Here is a 16,368-nt window from a genome sequence, read left to right on the forward strand (position 1 = left end):
TCCTTTAACAGGAAAGTGATCGATGTTTTATTGCTGATTACAATTGATTATATCTAATTACAATACTATTAGTTAGTTGTTCCATCTCATTTTCTTATTGTGGAAGTATGTTGGTGAAAATTTGTAATATGCTATTTATTTTAAAATACCCATGCATAGCTGGCTTCCTTAACAATCGTAAAGAAATTAAGAGGAAAAAAAAGTACAATTCATGAGTTTTGCAGCAGCCATCAAATATTAAAAAATTAACTGTTAGCAGACAATGGCTCATATATTGGCAGATTCAGGTCATGGCTCCCAGATAGTTTTGATTTATGCATCTACTCTAAATTACATCAGTTTGAAATTGTCAGATTTGTTATGTTTTGGATTTTAATCTCAAGGAACTATGAACTGCCATATGCCCTTTACGTACAGGGCCTAGTTCATAGCTCCTTGAGATGAAAATCCAAATCAACCTGTAGCCACCAGCACAGTATGAACAATTGGCTGTGCATCACCTTGACAGTACATGTCCTTGTTTATCCCTAAACTGTCAGAGGTTGAATAGCCTCGGAAAGCAGTAGGAAGTACTTGCCTGGTACCCGTAGATCTATTATTTATTAAGAAACCGAAAAATCTCGCATACTTAAATACAGTTTTAGAGATTCTTTTGGATCACTCATTTTGCTTGTTCTTGGACTAATTGTCACATCAGAAGATGTCACATTTCTACTGAAATAATATTCAAACAGTATACACAAAAATATTTTTTCTAGGAGGCAGGAAACACAAAAATCTTGGTGAGACCTCAGGTTCACCAATGTCTTATCCTTGTTTCAAAATCTTCTGGCGCAAAGCAACACAGTTATGTAGTATTTGACCACAGAAATAAATGAATTGCTTTAATTTCTCACCTCTGAGATTTCTGCAGTAGAAAAATAGGTAGCTGATAATGCAGATAAAGACAGGAGTAATATATAATCACTTGCATTACCCGTTGACCACACAAGATTAGCATCTAATTTTTAAGATGATACAGAAAAAAATTTTGCTTTTTTTTTTTTCTCACTTGCTGCCTTATATTTGTCCTGTGTGTTCCTTTTTTTCCTGTTATATATGATAAATAAGTTTACCTCTTACTTGGGAGAAAGGTAATATTTACAAAAGGACTCCATTTAGTGGTCGTCTGACCTTGGTTAGCTACAGCTCAAAAGTTGTGCTCTCATTTTTGCTACCGGCTGCTTGAGGCTCTGAATGCAGGCTTATCTATATGACTCATTTTATCCATTTGCAAAATTGATAAGAAATACCTACTGCATAACACTTGCAAAACTTAATCCTGTTTAGTAACATCCTCAGGAGTATGTTAATAAGTAGAAATTCAAATTCTCTTTCTTATTTACTTTTCTGGATGAAAGTTGCTTCAAATGCTGGTTTAACTTTTTGAACTGATAACAATTTTTGTACTTCAGTGGGCATGCCTGTACATTTTGGGAGAGTCCTAGATCATATTCAAGTCTTTCACCAACTTTTATTTCTCATTATCTTTGATTTGACAAGACTGCTTTTGCCTAGTGACCAGGAATTAAATGCTAGACAGGAAAATATCATGAAGTCACACTAATCAATTATGATTTGATCTGCTTTCCGCAACTTTTATTTTGCAGGTAACAAACACATGGAGCTTTGTTCAGTCTGTTCCCACTTCTCTGTGAAGGACTAGAGATGGGGCTTAGCGAATATTAATCTTGCACTATTGTATGTTGAGCTGACTTTGAAAGATGCTTTTAAACATGCATGGGTGATGTAGTTGAAATTTGAACTCCAATATATTATTTTTACTGCAACTTTCTTTAATTCTGTAGAGATCTCAGACTAATGAGTCATGTAATAGATGACCAAGTACTTAAGCAGAATGTGAAATGATACAAGGTGGGGACATAAAATAGGATCTGTGACAAGCTGAACACATTTATTACGCAAGAAGATATTGAAAATGAAGAAGTAACTACACAAGATATTAATCATTGACTGAATTCCAATTGCTTCAACTTTACCAAGTAATAGATTTTAATTTTGGGGTGGGGAATTCTGTTTGGTGGATTTGGGGACTTTTTGATAAAAAGTATTTATGGCACATCTAGTCACCAACACCATCATTTAAACGCTCTGGATTAGTATTTATAATAAGGCACTAGGGTATAGTGTTCTGATTTTAACTAGATTAGTCATTGAGTATTGGAGCAGTAAGAAGCACTAAAATTAATAGAAATACCTGGGCATTTTTCTACTTAGCACTGCACTGCAAAGCCAATGCCTGGATCAAAGGCATTAAACGCTTACCTACCCTGCCCTTCTGAAATCAGTGGGCTTTAGACATGTAAATAGGTTTGACTTTCCAAGCTTAATTGACAGAGGCAGTGAGAGGCTGAGGCAATCAAGTTACTGCATTTTTGCTGAGCTACAGTGTCTCCCAGTAAGTGTACTAAGAAAAGTGTCTTAGATTAATACCTGATTTCATTTACCTTGTATTTGTGACTGACTCGACTGTGATGAAACCACAAACTAACTAACTTTTGTGAAAACGGTAAGTCCCCTCCAATGATTGAACCCTGAGCATTGGAAGTGATTTACAACATTTGGAAGCTCAGGTACTAAATCCAAAGATTTAAGCATCTGCGATCCTGCAGTGTCCGCTTTTTGATTCCTGGGTCCAAACCAGAACCTAGAACTGGGAGATAGATACACACACTGCCTGTGCAAGCTGTGTGTACAGTCAACGCCTCCAGAAATTAAAAACTGCACACTGAGTACAGAGGACTTGAATGCAGGGCAGTGACCTCGTACAGATGCAGCGATGTCAAAACAAGCACAGGTGTAGAAGGCTGGAGTTCTAAATCCCATGGACAAAAATACTTTACACACAGCTGTAGCAAAGAACCTTTTTTGCTCAGACTCATGGCTGTGAACTAGCAACACGAAAGCTAAATTAAAAATCAGTTCTGCAGTGTAGTTTTATTCATTTTGCTTGAAATTACTGAGGAAATACTACTTAAAAAAACCTCATGGTTTTGAAAATGTGTTCTCCCCGGTAGCTTACATCTTGAAATAATCAGTCTTCTTGATCACCATCTGCAGCAATGCTTTCAAAAGTAAATAAAGCTGTAAGAACAACCGCTCAGATTAAACCTTTACATTTGTCAAATGACAGTAGCCTATTTAGGGCCTGCTCCTACTCAGCTGAAAGATTCCTGTTCCCTTCAGTAGGATGCACACCAAATTCCTAATATAGCCTTTTGTGAAAACAAGACCCCCTTGTCACAGGTAATGATTAGTACTATTTATTCAGCAATCTCTGCTATTTATAAATTCCTAAGACCTTTTCAACCCTTCCATATAATTCAAAAAGGAAAGCAGAATGGGGCGAGATGTTTCATTAGCAATATATAAAGAGAGAAGCAAACAAACGAAGGTGATTTGCAGACTCAAATCACTGTCATCTATGCATCAGAAAACCTTGCAAAATATTCATTTGGTGCCATTTTTGATTCAGCAAAATTTATTCCTTGTTTTTCTTTTCAATAGTCTTAGCTATAGCTACCTGTGATTTCAGCAGTCTGGGTATCTTGTAGAACATTTAAGGCAAACTTTTTGGACAGCAAGTTTTCCTAAATTTCATCCAACCTTCATCTGAATGCGTTAAGTTCTTTACTTCTCTGCTAACCATTGTCAGCAGTAAGTGTGACCCCAGTCGTCATGTCTCAGACTGGAAGCAGGACATTTTCATTTAGAGTCACTAGTTAAAAATGCCATTTGCTCCAACTCTGCTGTTACGCATCTAAAAAGAACAACATTCAAGTGCAAGTACTGAAGTCATGTTCCAGCTGACAAAGAACTGTTGAATATTTTGCTGCTAGTACTGAGACAGTAATGAAGTAAAGATGACAAAGATCACAAAGCAACAGACAGCAAATCACTTGAATCATATTTTGAGTGGTGTATTATGGTAACCTATAAATAACTAATTGCATAAAATTGCTTTAGTAGTTTCTAGATGGCAGCTTTAATTAAAAGCACCGGAGACACTTAGAAGTTTAGAAATGGATGGCATGTAATTTGCCCTTTTACCAACCATAAAATGGTAATTAACCAATTTGATTCACTTCTTCCTATTAAAAGTTTTATGAGAATCGCAAGTTACTTCTAAATACAGTTTTTCTTTAGCACAAGGTGGCATTCTCTTTTATCGGTCCTCACCAGTAGTTTTAGATGTTCTTCTACAAATTCTTTAGAAGTTTAATTAGAAGTTTTCAATGTAAAATGCTCATTTGCGAAGTTTTTAGCTGAGCAAAAATTGTAAAGTAGAATTTCTGGATTGGGCAACATATAGTTCTAGCTGCTCTTTATTGATGTGTTCAAAAGATATTTTTTCCCCAAAAAGAGTCTCTTAGAATGCAAGTGCAGGCTATGGGGCAGGGGGTGGGGAAAGAAAAGAAAAATATCTTAATGAGGAATTTACTGTATTACTTTTAATCCATATTTTTAGCACTATAAGCTTAGCTCCATTAATATTGAAATGCCAAAATTTCTAGACTGAAAGATCATATGTATAATAATCATAAATATTTTGAATTTATACCTATGAGAACTACACACACAAGTGATCAGTTTGCTTTCAAAGTGTTATTTGTATTTGTGAGCATGTGCGTATGTGCACTAAGGCAGATCTGTCAAGGGAAATAACCCTTTAACCAAAATCGCTCCTGAGAGCGTTTAACAGGTTCGAGAGGTTCTAATTAGCCTTCTGTGTTTATCATGGTTGTACCCAGCCCATCTACTAAGTACTATTCCATGCAGAAAACAGTTACAAAGTGCAAAACTTTTTCTGCAGTCTTTCTAGTAATGATACTTAGTAGCCATTTGTGATTGCACTAGCAGCAGTTTATTTGTAATGTTAGTTAACAGAATTTAGATGGTACTGATTAAAAGACCTCTAAGTGTTACAAATATTGTTCCAAGTAGTCTGCGCATAAATCTATGGGAAATAGATGTGCATAGGAGCTACTGTTCTACATTCAGGTACAAAGTCTAGTCCTATGTAAGACAGTCCCACTGACTAAACATGACTAAAACCAGTCCTTCAATACAAGCACGTTGCTCAGAAAAAAAGATTGTGGTCCGCCCCTGAGCCAAAGAACAAGACTAAATCCCTGCACAGGTTTAATTTGTCCGTACTTAGACATCAGTGTTTAGCAAGGAGTCTCATATCCAAGCAAGGCAAGTCTGTCGTTTGTGCAATAGGTCACATTTGTGCCCAAAGACAGCATCACCTGGGCATACATTTTAGTGCTATAGTTCTTAAAAAAAAAAAAGCAACAAAAAACCACCAGAATCAGGCTGAGAGTCTAATACAAACTAAATCTCATTCTCTTTGCAAAGAGAAGATACCCAAGAATGACCTTTTTTACTCCCTCGTAGAGTGAGCAGTGATCCTACTTGCACTCAGTGCAACTCATTACACTCAGCATGTGCCTGTTTCCTCTCAGAGTTCCTTGGTGATTAAAGCACAATTGAAGTGCTGCATGTGATTTGATTCTGCATTACACTGTACGTCAGAAAAGGATTAAAAATAAGCTCTTGGAGTGCAGATTATGTGAAGCATCATGCAAGATGTGACAGGAGCATTAATGAATCCAACTCTAATAATTAATAAATTGGGACAGTTTAGCCAGAAATCCATATTTTATTTTCTGATGGATGCCTTCTATAGGGTATTTATCAACAAGACTTCAATGCATAAGTTGTTTTTTTTCAAATAGGTAAAGTCATGTTGTTTTAGCATACAGGAGTAAGCACTGGAATCACAGCAGCAGTTCATTGTTGAACATCTGTACACTGATATTTGAAGAAACTGGCTTATTAGGAAGTAGCAGGAATTTATTATCTTTAGGACAAATACTGAGGACTTGTTTGTGCTTGTTTATGCCATCATAGTGGCCTATGTCCTTCCCTTGCAGATAGATGGTCTTTCTGCAGTGGCCAGAGAGCAAAATGTACACTGGTAACATTAAAGGATCTTCGGTTTTCTTATATAGTCAGTGTTTGAAATCCATTCAGCAACACAGCTGAGTAAGTTTATTTCATTGCAGCGTAATTTTTGATTTTTATATAATGGATGGTTTGCAGCCAACACAGCCATCTGTTCACAGGGAAATTGCGTAAAACAGAAGATGCTCTTGCCCTAGCGATAGATCCTGGCCTTGCGTTACCCGTGGCATGGATCCGATCCAAGGCTGCGCTACCCAGGTGAGAAGCACAGCTCCCTGCTTACTGCGCAGCACCACCCCTCTGCAAAGGCAGCCTAAGGCACAGCACACGTGCTGTAGTTCCCACCCACGTCAGGGTTTTCATTTGAGCCTGTGAACTACACTGGAAAGGACAGCAAATCCCATCTAATTTTGCTCCACAATACAGTATCGGTAAGGTTAAAAATACCCCCGATCATAGCTGCATGCATGTCACAACAATCTCAGACAGTGGTCCTTGCTCCTCACACCTTCCCTGCCACAGCTGTCCAGCATGGCTTTTTCTCCTCAAAAAGGAGTCTCAAAGAGACTCTCAAGAAAGTAGGAGGAGGCAGGGACTGAAGAGACTTTTGTCTCCAACCTTCACACAACCCTGAAGAAAAAACCCTAGAATAATTTTTCCAGTTACTAATCCCTTAGCATGCTCCAGCTGGACAGCATAAAGCTGAGCAGAGCAGGACAGACCCAGGCAGGAGCCCCTGAGCATCCCAGCAAGAGCAGCCCAGCTCTGCGGCCCCAGACTGTGGCAGCAGCGGCAGCACAGCCCCTCTCATTTTGTGAAGAGAAAATTCCTCCATGTGCAAACTTAACTGCAGCTCATGACTGGGGCCTTTGGCAGCTACAGTCCCAAAAACCCCTGCAGGTGCCTTTCGTTGTGGTTTGCTCTGTCAGCTTCTGCCGTGCGCGTTCCCTCAGAATAACATTTGGAAAAGCCTCTTCAGATTTATATATTAATTGTTTATAGGGTCATTAATAACCAGGCTGGATACCTTTTTGCTTCGGCTGGGGTTTTAGGGCGGATGTTTTAGCAGCTCAGTTCTACCAAAAGGCCTTTTGCACACTTGCCCCTTGTTTCTGTGCCTTTTGTGCGCACCGTCCCTTCAGCGTGCGTGAGGGACCGGTGGGTGCCACTCCGTCCCAAAAACGGGAACACCCTGGTCACCCCCCAGCACCAAAATGAACCATTTTGCTTCTCAGGTGTGCTCATTGCCTCAGATCACCTTCAAACCTTTGGCCTTTTGGATTTATAACATGACTTCTCAGAAGCAGATGGCCGTGCTGTTGTTTCCAAAAGCAATGTCACTCTGTAATTAAAGAGAGAAGATCCTGAGGGAAGCTGGTACCACAGGCGTGTGATCTGGGGGCTCACGGGCCACCAGGGACTTAGGCCCTGAGGTATCTGCTCTGCCTTCAGCCTTTTCATAACCTCCCAGAGCTCCTCACAGCTGACCCATCCAGCCACCCCAGGTGATTTCAGCCCCCCCAGTGATATCTGTCCTGGAGAACTAGACATTTTGGTGATCAGCCGTTTCACTTAACGAAGTGATGCTGCCTACCCCTGTTCCCTGCCGCACTCCAGCAGTCCATGGGCGGGTTTTGAAGGAGGCAGCAGGGTGGTGAATACCCTCTTCTAGCGGCAGTTCAGTCAGACAAATAAGCTGAACTGATGAGTTAAAGAATTAATTTCAGCTACCAACACTGCACCGATAGATAGCCTGAAAGCTGGACGGAGTAGGAGCGCTGGATGCTAGTTAACCGATGTGGTCTTTGGATTTTTTTTCTGTGACGATATCCTCAGGCCTTTGCGAGGTGCGTAAAGGCCACCCACGTGCGGTGAGGGGGCACCTCTGGGTGGGAGCTGCGTGGTGGGAGGGACAATGGCAGCGTGCACCCAAAAGTCTGTCCCCCACCGCTGCCTGGCTCGGTGCCTACCTCTGCCGGAGTGAGGGATGGAGACCCCCGGCGGAGGTGAGCAGCCTGCCCTGGCAGGGGGGAGAGCGGAGCCCTCGCTAGCATGGCCGTGGCAGAATAGCTGGTGTGGGCACTAGTCCTGCTTTCTGCTAGAGAAGAAATGGGCATGGACAGTTTGTCTTGGGGCAGTGCCACTGGGTGTTAACGTGGTAAGAGAAAGCATATTACACTCAGATGTGTGTGTCACTCAAACTCAGCCCCCAGGCATCTCCAGCTGCCAGGTACAGATTTATTTTAGGGGCTGGGGAGGCTGTCCCCTCTCCTCCCTGCCCCACGGGAGATGTGTCCCCATCAGGGCCGCCTGCCCCTGCCCCCCAGACTGCTTAGTCTCCCTTGCCCAACTAAACTGCTCCTTATATATTTAAAGAAATTAAATTGAGTATAAGGAAAAGGGGCTGGGAGGTGAGGGAATTCAGTCTGGGGGTTTTTTTCTTTTTTTAATGGCATGTAGAATTGCTGTGTGAGATCCTAAACTGGCGTGCAGACAAGTGTTTTGTAAACTCGGAGTACATGCAGCCTTCAGTTGTGCTAAATGCAGGGGACAAAAATCAAAAGCCATATAAGCCACTGTCCAAACCATCTGTTCAAGTCCTCTGCCTTTCATTTCTGTGTAGCAGAACATAAATTCATTATTAAAATAGCTTGGCTGTGCACAGCAGCTGCTGTAATTGCAAAGTTATGCAATTTTAAATGGGAAATTATGAAATAGTTTAAAGCAAGAAATTGAGCAGTTTTGTTAGAAAGGATTTCACAAACCTAACGTGAACAGAAGTGCTTTTTTAGCTATATTTTCAACATTTCAGGGAAAAAAATATCTTACAGTTCATGCAATATAAAAAAATCTAAATGGAACGCAGGAAGAATGGGGAGAAGGTGTTAGACTGGGGCAGAACAAGGCTGAGCATGGGTCGTGACATGGCTGCACCACACACTGCTGGTGGGAGGCAGCAACCCCTCTGTTCCTGAGCTTCCCCACTGAAATACGTAAGACCGTGACCTTTCCTTTGCATAGCCCTCGCATTTGTTTCATGGTCCCTCTCTCCAGTGCAGTGGCGCTAGAGCTACAGCAGATCCAGAAGTGGGAAAACTGCACTAGCCCCTGCTGAAGTTCACTGTTGTCATGAGGTCAGTTCCAGTACGTGACCATTGTCTTGGACAACACCGCACTGTAATATGTTCTGCAGCACAGATATTTCTTCTGCCTGCTAAGCAGAGCCTGGTTTGCACCATTTGTATGTATAGCCCATATCACAACAGAAGTCTCTCTCGCTTTCTGTGGGTGCTTCTTCCTTACTCAGACACTCTGATAATTCAGACAGTACAGTAATTAAAAAAAAAAAATGCCTCTGCATGAGAATTGAGAAAGTGAAAATTAAGAAAAATCAATTGTAAGATAAGTTTTCAGAAAAGCTAGTCTTGCCCTACTTTTTGATGGGCATGAAATAAAGCTGTTGAAGAACCTAGTTCTATGTATATATAACTACATTACAAGCAAAGCCTCTGCTGTTTTGTTCTGTTGTCTTCCCTCTAAGTCAGACAGTCTGATACATGGGTATGATCTTTCCATATACAGTTTGTATAAGCCTTAAGTAAGTAATGGGTAAGGGAAAAAAATCATGCTTCTATTAATCAGTAGATTTTCAGAGTCTAAGAGGAGAGGAAACATTTTAAGCTCATACTTTTTAATCTAGAAAATGTCAGTTCTAACATCCTTTTTTACCCTTTCCCTTCATCCAGGTATCACTGTAGATAAGCATGGATTTATTTACTTCGTTGACGGTACCATGATTCGGAAAATTGATGAGAACGGTGTGATCACAACAATAATAGGTTCGAATGGCCTCACATCAACCCAGCCATTGAGCTGTGACTCTGGAATGGACATCACTCAGGTAGACACCTGGTTTTCATGTGTTGTCACTTTTCTACACATTGTGGAGACAGATAACTTCATTTCTAGCACAAGGATTGTATATCAGAATATGCTGGATGAATCAGATATGTCTGTTCTGAATCATGGAGGAGCATTACATTAAGTAATTACACAACAGCAGTATTGTAGTCAAGCCACTGCATTTCCATACATTTCTCAAAGTGCCTTTCAGTCCTTATTTCAAGAGCAGTGTAAAAGAAAAAAGTCACTTATCACAGCTCTAGTTTATGTTTAAAAAGATACATGGATAAACATGAAGAAACATAAATGGCACTCTTGACTAGTCAGTGAGCCACACTTGCAGATAGCACGAAGAAGGGATTTGCCATTGCCGATAATTACTTGAATTAATCAGCTTCAAAATGGGAGAAAAGCTATGCTTGAAAAAATATTGAAGCATTCAAGTAATGTGCTGAAGTTATATTATGGACTGTGTGAGCTAATAACCAGGTCCAGTTAATTTTTCATTTTGTTTTCTCCCTGCCCTTTCCTCAGTCCTTCACAGTTAAAATACACTGCATAACAATGGTAAGAGCTTGTTCCTCTTTTCTAAGTAGGCTTTGAGTAACAGCTATGTAACATAGGTGACTATGATCTTGTGTTCACATACGTGAAGAATGTGGGGTCGATGTTTTGGGTAGTTCTTCTCGAACTTCACAGGGATAAATGATGGAATCTAATGCTGCTGTCACAGAAGCACTTGGGGATTTTATTACTAGGCTCAAAACAGAAAAAAATGTCCCTGTTCCATTTCACATGTCTCTGCATCCTAAGTATTTGCAGATGTGGGGAGGGGAACCTCAGCTTCCCTATTCCCAATTCTGGGTTAGACAGGCCTTTGTATTCTCTCTGGTCCAGTAGACGCATAATTATTCCATGTAAAGTAGAACAGGATCAACTGGCTTAGCTGTGCTAAACTCAAGCTTAAACTAGCCTAGTAATTGTCTTAAGATCATACAGCTTCTGGGCACCTTGGCTTCTGCTCTGGCACCTCTTCTTGCAGGATAACCAGTCCTGCAGGTGATGAGCAGGAACCCACTGCAGCAAGCAGTGCTCCTCGGCTGGAGGCACTGCCTCTCCGCTCCATTGCTACATACCAGCTGGCAGGAGCGATGCTTCATGGAACTTAAAGCTGCCTGAAGCACATTTGCTTGCTTCTTGGACACATGTAACGACTGCTGGGGGCATCGATAACCAGATCAGGTATCTCTGAGGTGCAGGGGATGGTGCCAATTGCAACGTATGCTCCCTGCCTTCTTCTTGAGATCTGCATCTCAGGGTGTACAATTAATTGCTTTACTGCCCATATAATGTGCAGCTGTGTATTTGTGTTCAAAATTTCTGTTCATGTTGCCCAGTTACAAAATGTCTGACTAAATCCGAAATGGTGGGTTTTGATAGTTTTCAATTCCTTTGAAAAAATGCAAGTACCCTTTAGCAAATGAGTTGCAGTGAGGGGTCTAGCACATGCAGAAATAAAACTATTTTATTTTTTAAATTAAAATGAAATTTAAAAGGGAAAATCTGGGGGCTGAACTGTAATATGCCAAATTTGTAAGTAGATTTAAATAGCCCTAAAATCTTTTTTTTTTCCCCCGAAACAGCTTTAGTTTGCCTTACTAATATAGTTCCGATGCCATAAAGAAAGGGATTCTTCAAAATCATAGATATGAGAAGGCGTGTCATAGAGCAAATTATTCATCATGCTGCTCTCAGGACATCAGCATTCAGATGGGGTAGGGCCTTCTTTTCATAGAAGCAAAAATAAACTTTTTTATTTCCATAAACAATTCAGGTGCATCCTTCCATGCTGCAGCACCTACAGGAAACTATTGCTGCACATTTTTCAAAAGTCTGCAAATGTTTCAGCATCCTGGGAAATCAAGTTATGTACTTATCACATAAATTGAGATAATCTTCAGATAAATTGTGACTGCATGCCAGTAAATATTCTAAACAACATAAAAAATGATGGCATATTAAAATGTCCCTAAAAAGTGGCCAGTCTCATTTTCTAAGTCTTAGTAAAACTTACTGTATAATTTTCTGGCACTGACAGGTTAACTCACATTGTTGCCAATCTACAGTACAGATGTACATATAGCTTATGGAAGCATCTTCTTCTTTGGAGGATTTGTTTTGTGGGGGTTTAAGTGAATCTGCTTATTGCAATTTTTCACAAAGTCTATACTTTTCAGGTTTTGCCCATATGCAGTAAAACACAGACATGAAATAAATGCTGAGAATACATGTTCTGAAAAGTAACTGTATCAAATTTGCTCAATAGTCTTCTTCCAAAATTGTTGCTGATAACCAGAAAACCCTATGAAATAACCACATCCCCTCAAGTCAAGCATGTTAAATTTGAAATTATGTTAATGAGAATAATGGAATGATAGTTTCACTTAGTCAGAAACAATTGTATATCCTTGCAAGACTGCTGAATTTATTCCAGAATGGCATAAACATAAATAAAAAATTGATTTGGCCCATCTCCATTTAAATTGGGTTTTGGCTAAATTACAAATGGCATTTTGATCAAGAGAATGTGGGTTGCTCACAAATTGTGGTTTTAGAGGGTCTTATGAAATAGGTTAATAAAATCAATCCTTAAAGCTAAATTTGTTCTGACAATAAAATCAACAACTTGCTCAAAATCAGTATTTCTTGATTTACCAAAGTACAAAAATGTACTCTTGAAGTAAACACATAGAGTAACTACCCCTTGCAAAAACTGCCATAAATGACAAGCTTTCACTTTAAGGCATTCACTTTAATAAATTATGAAAAGGTTTAATCATTTATTCCTGTATTGGGTCTGAAGGAAACACTTCTTATTAATCATTCTGTGTTTGTTGTTCACCACTTTCTCATTTTTAAGCATAGTATTCTGTATTCATAACGGGGAGGGAAGGACAGCTGGGGTTGAAGAGATTATATGTCGTGGCAAATAAACCACCAAGCTCTGACTAATTACTTTGATCTCATACTTCACTGTGAGGCTGTTAATGGGAATTTAGAAAGAAAAGGACATTTGGTTAAGGTGTTTATACTGTATGCCAGCGTTCTGGGTACTATTTCAGCATGTACAAAACTTGGATGACTTTTCTTCTCAGCACAGATTATTTTACTGTTCTTCAATCAGTTAATAAGGAGCAAATCTAAAGAAAATGGCTCTTCAGATCTAGGTTTATGAATATATATGTGTATACACTCAACACTCACCGTCAGTGCCAGAATTTTAGCAGACGCTTACATTAAAATCAGTTATTCCAGTATCTTTCATTCTGATTTGAACGAAATTTAATTTCATTTCTTATTTTTTGAAAATACTGCCTTTGAAACCCTGAATACTAGAACATGAACATGGGCTAAGTTGTAAAGGCAAAACAAGGTGATGTCAGTGTGATTTTAATATGCACCTCACTGATCTACAACACCCAGAATGTGAATGCTGGACTTTTTAGGTGGGTGCCCCTGCTGCTTGGTCCTTGGCTTCTTCTAGGTATGGCTCCCATTCTTTATTTGTTCTTTGGAAACTGTTTTGTTGTAGGTTAATTAAATGAATAACGAGCCCATGTTGAACCTTGTGTGGTCTACTGAATATCTCCTTCTGCCAAATTGAAGCCCAGCTGAAGAGAATAGAATTACCTGCTACACCTCCTACTTCCCCCACACCCTTCGGACAGGAAGACTATTGTAGTTACTCTAAATCAGGGAAATAAGCTTTGATCTAAAATACTCTTACTGACTTCTTGAGTTGCTGCAGTGCTATCTGCTCTCCAAGCTTGCACCAGCAGTGGGCTGGCTGGGGGGAGCTACCCCACAGCAGGACCTGTGGCAGGACCTCCTGGGCACAGGCTGCAACAGGAGTGCTAAGGGAGGAGGCTGAGATGGAGAGCGAAAGAAGGAAAAGAGAGGGGATCATCGTTCTGTTTCGCTGCCTGATGAATTTGGACTTGATCCTGATCTCTGGATCAGAGGCATCTCTAGATTGCTCTTTTTCTCAAATGAGTACATTTTCTTAGTGCTTGCTGCATCCCTAGAGTATACAGTAAATTTTTTTTTGCCTGATTATTGGTAGCAAATGAGAGCACATTGTGTGGGCATGTCTGTCTGTCTGTCAGTATTCTGTTCCTCACAGTAAATCAAAATCTTGAACCAATTTCAAAGAATTTTGTAGAGGAACACCAGCCTTCACAGCAATTAAATTCCTACATGTTCCATAAAAAATATTAATCCAGTTGGAGGGGAAAGACCCAAAGTGCCCTTTCAAAAGGAAATATTGCAGCATGAGCTTTCTTTTATTAAACTCCAGAGATTCCACTCAGGATCTAATAAATGCCCCATTCACAGGAAAAGCTTCATTTGGTGCTTGGATCTTATTAAACTCCCAAGTCAGTCAGCCATGAGACGGAAGTCCTTAGGAAGCCAGACTTCATTAGATCCAACGTTCATAGAAGTTATATTGACATTGTGGGTGGTTTTGTGTGAAACATTTCAGCTCAGCTTGAACGATAAGCTTCACTGCTTTTCTGCCTCCATTGCTGTGGTGAAAGCTGAGAAGAGACTTTAGCAGATATTTCTACCATCTTGCAATTTCATCCTGTATCTTTCCTCCCATGAGAAATATGTGGGCTGAATATCCACCACGCTGAACCTCAAGTCATTTATATCTGTGCGAGTGGAAGCAGTTAGTATTTGGGAACTGTTTAAACCAGTCTCAAGCACAGTCACTGCAAATACAGAGACCAAACATTTGCAAGGCAACAGAAAATTAATCCCAAGAGCTTTCTCTTAGCCTGTAACCACAGCCTTATTCTCGTGCTGATGTCAGTCCCACTAAGCATGAGTCTGTGCCAAAGTAATAGCTCTGGCCTGATTGATGGTGTTAATAACTGTCACTGCTGTGTTCCAAAATGAAAGGTCTGGTTTGAAGACTTTTTCTTGACATTTGCACTTCATCAGCCTTTGTTCAGCAGTTCTCCATGTGAGGGAACCATCTATATTGTGTTGCTTCACATAAACTTCAGTGACACGGCAAAATGTTTGGCTCCCTTATAAAAATGTGACAGTGTTACTTACGTAGGCAATTTGCTTGCATAGGTCAAATTAAAAGGCTGATTTCTAGAACAGGGTATAAAGGCAATCCACACACGGCAAGAATGCGATGTTCTGGACAGCCTGCTTTGAATGATGGAGGAAAGGGGAGAGGGCAATAAGTAATGCTGTTGATGACCTACTTGAAATAGTGAAGTGAGGAACAGAATGTTGGAAAACAGGAGTAAAGATGAGCAGAATTGCTTGAAAATGTAGTATATAGCTCAAAAATGCAAACGTTGACATTGCTGCTGCAGTTACAAGTGCTGCAGGCACTCCCCACCAGCATCTACACAGGCACAATATGCTTCAGTAGCATTGTGGAAGCCTTTTGAGCAGAACAAAAAGCTCCCAGGACATGGTGACCTCACTTGAAAGCAGAGATGAGGGCCTGCTCATTGGAGCGCACACAGCCTGAACAGAACTTTCACTGGGTACATTTGGAGGAAGGAAAGGAGAAATCTGAAAGACAAAAATATGATCTGATGAACAGGTGAGAAAGGGGGAGTGAGCTGCCAGAATAAAAACCAAATTGGTTCTAGGCTGAAGCACTTTTAAGCCAGGTTGAGAGTAGGATATCACAATGCAACTGCAGGATTACATGGAGCCATGTAATTAATTAGTATTGCAGGTCAGAGTAAGACACACTATTCCTTTACGTTTTTCTGGTCGTACTCAATAGTATATACTGCATTCTTGTAAAAGCAGAAAACACATTTTTCTTCTTCATTGGCTTTTTTTAGCACTAGATGCATAATATTCTAATTGTGTTAGAAAGTTGCATGCTATCATAAAGGAAAAAGGTTGTTTTCACTGTAGCAAAGTATTGCAAAAATACCCTTGCTCTTGATTTACTTTTAGTCTTCTACCTGTGAAGCTTTTGATACACTGTTCTAGGTATGTGTAATTAATGCATCATAAATATTCCCAATCTCTGAACTGTGTTTTTCAGTGCTTTGCAGAAACATGTTTTATGTGTATTCATGAAATTGCTGAACAAAAAGCACACAAAGCGGAAATGACAATTTATAGGCTCTTTAATTTTTATATGTGGTCTTCCCTTACAGAAGATATTCAGAGCTTTTTCCTTTTTAGAAAAGTTCTTTATTATTATTTTTTCTAACTTTTGCTGCACGAAGAAGCCCAGAAAAGCTGTTTGGTGGGTTGTGGTGTTTTTTTCCAGTGTAAAGTCATCCTATTCTCTGGTTCTTTTTATGCTGCTGCTTAAATTAATGAATTTTCTTCTCTGGCTTTGCTGGAGTACCAGATAAGCTAACTAGAGTGGAAGTCATGGCC

The 16,368-nt window shown here is 39.9% G+C and overlaps 1 protein-coding gene across 2 annotated transcripts in view; it reads left to right on the forward strand.

Moving 5' to 3' along the window:
• Nucleotides 1-16,368, forward strand: part of TENM1 (teneurin transmembrane protein 1) — a 348,410-nt gene that overhangs the window by 285,494 nt on the left and 46,548 nt on the right. For both annotated transcript variants that reach the window (XM_055727477.1, XM_055727478.1), the window contains one exon: nucleotides 9,777-9,931. In XM_055727477.1, the coding sequence (XP_055583452.1) occupies nucleotides 9,777-9,931 (155 nt within the window). The remainder of the gene's footprint in view (nucleotides 1-9,776; nucleotides 9,932-16,368) is intronic.

This window comes from Falco cherrug, chromosome 15 (genome assembly GCF_023634085.1).
Source record: "Falco cherrug isolate bFalChe1 chromosome 15, bFalChe1.pri, whole genome shotgun sequence".
NCBI classification, from domain to species: Eukaryota; Metazoa; Chordata; class Aves; order Falconiformes; family Falconidae; genus Falco; species Falco cherrug.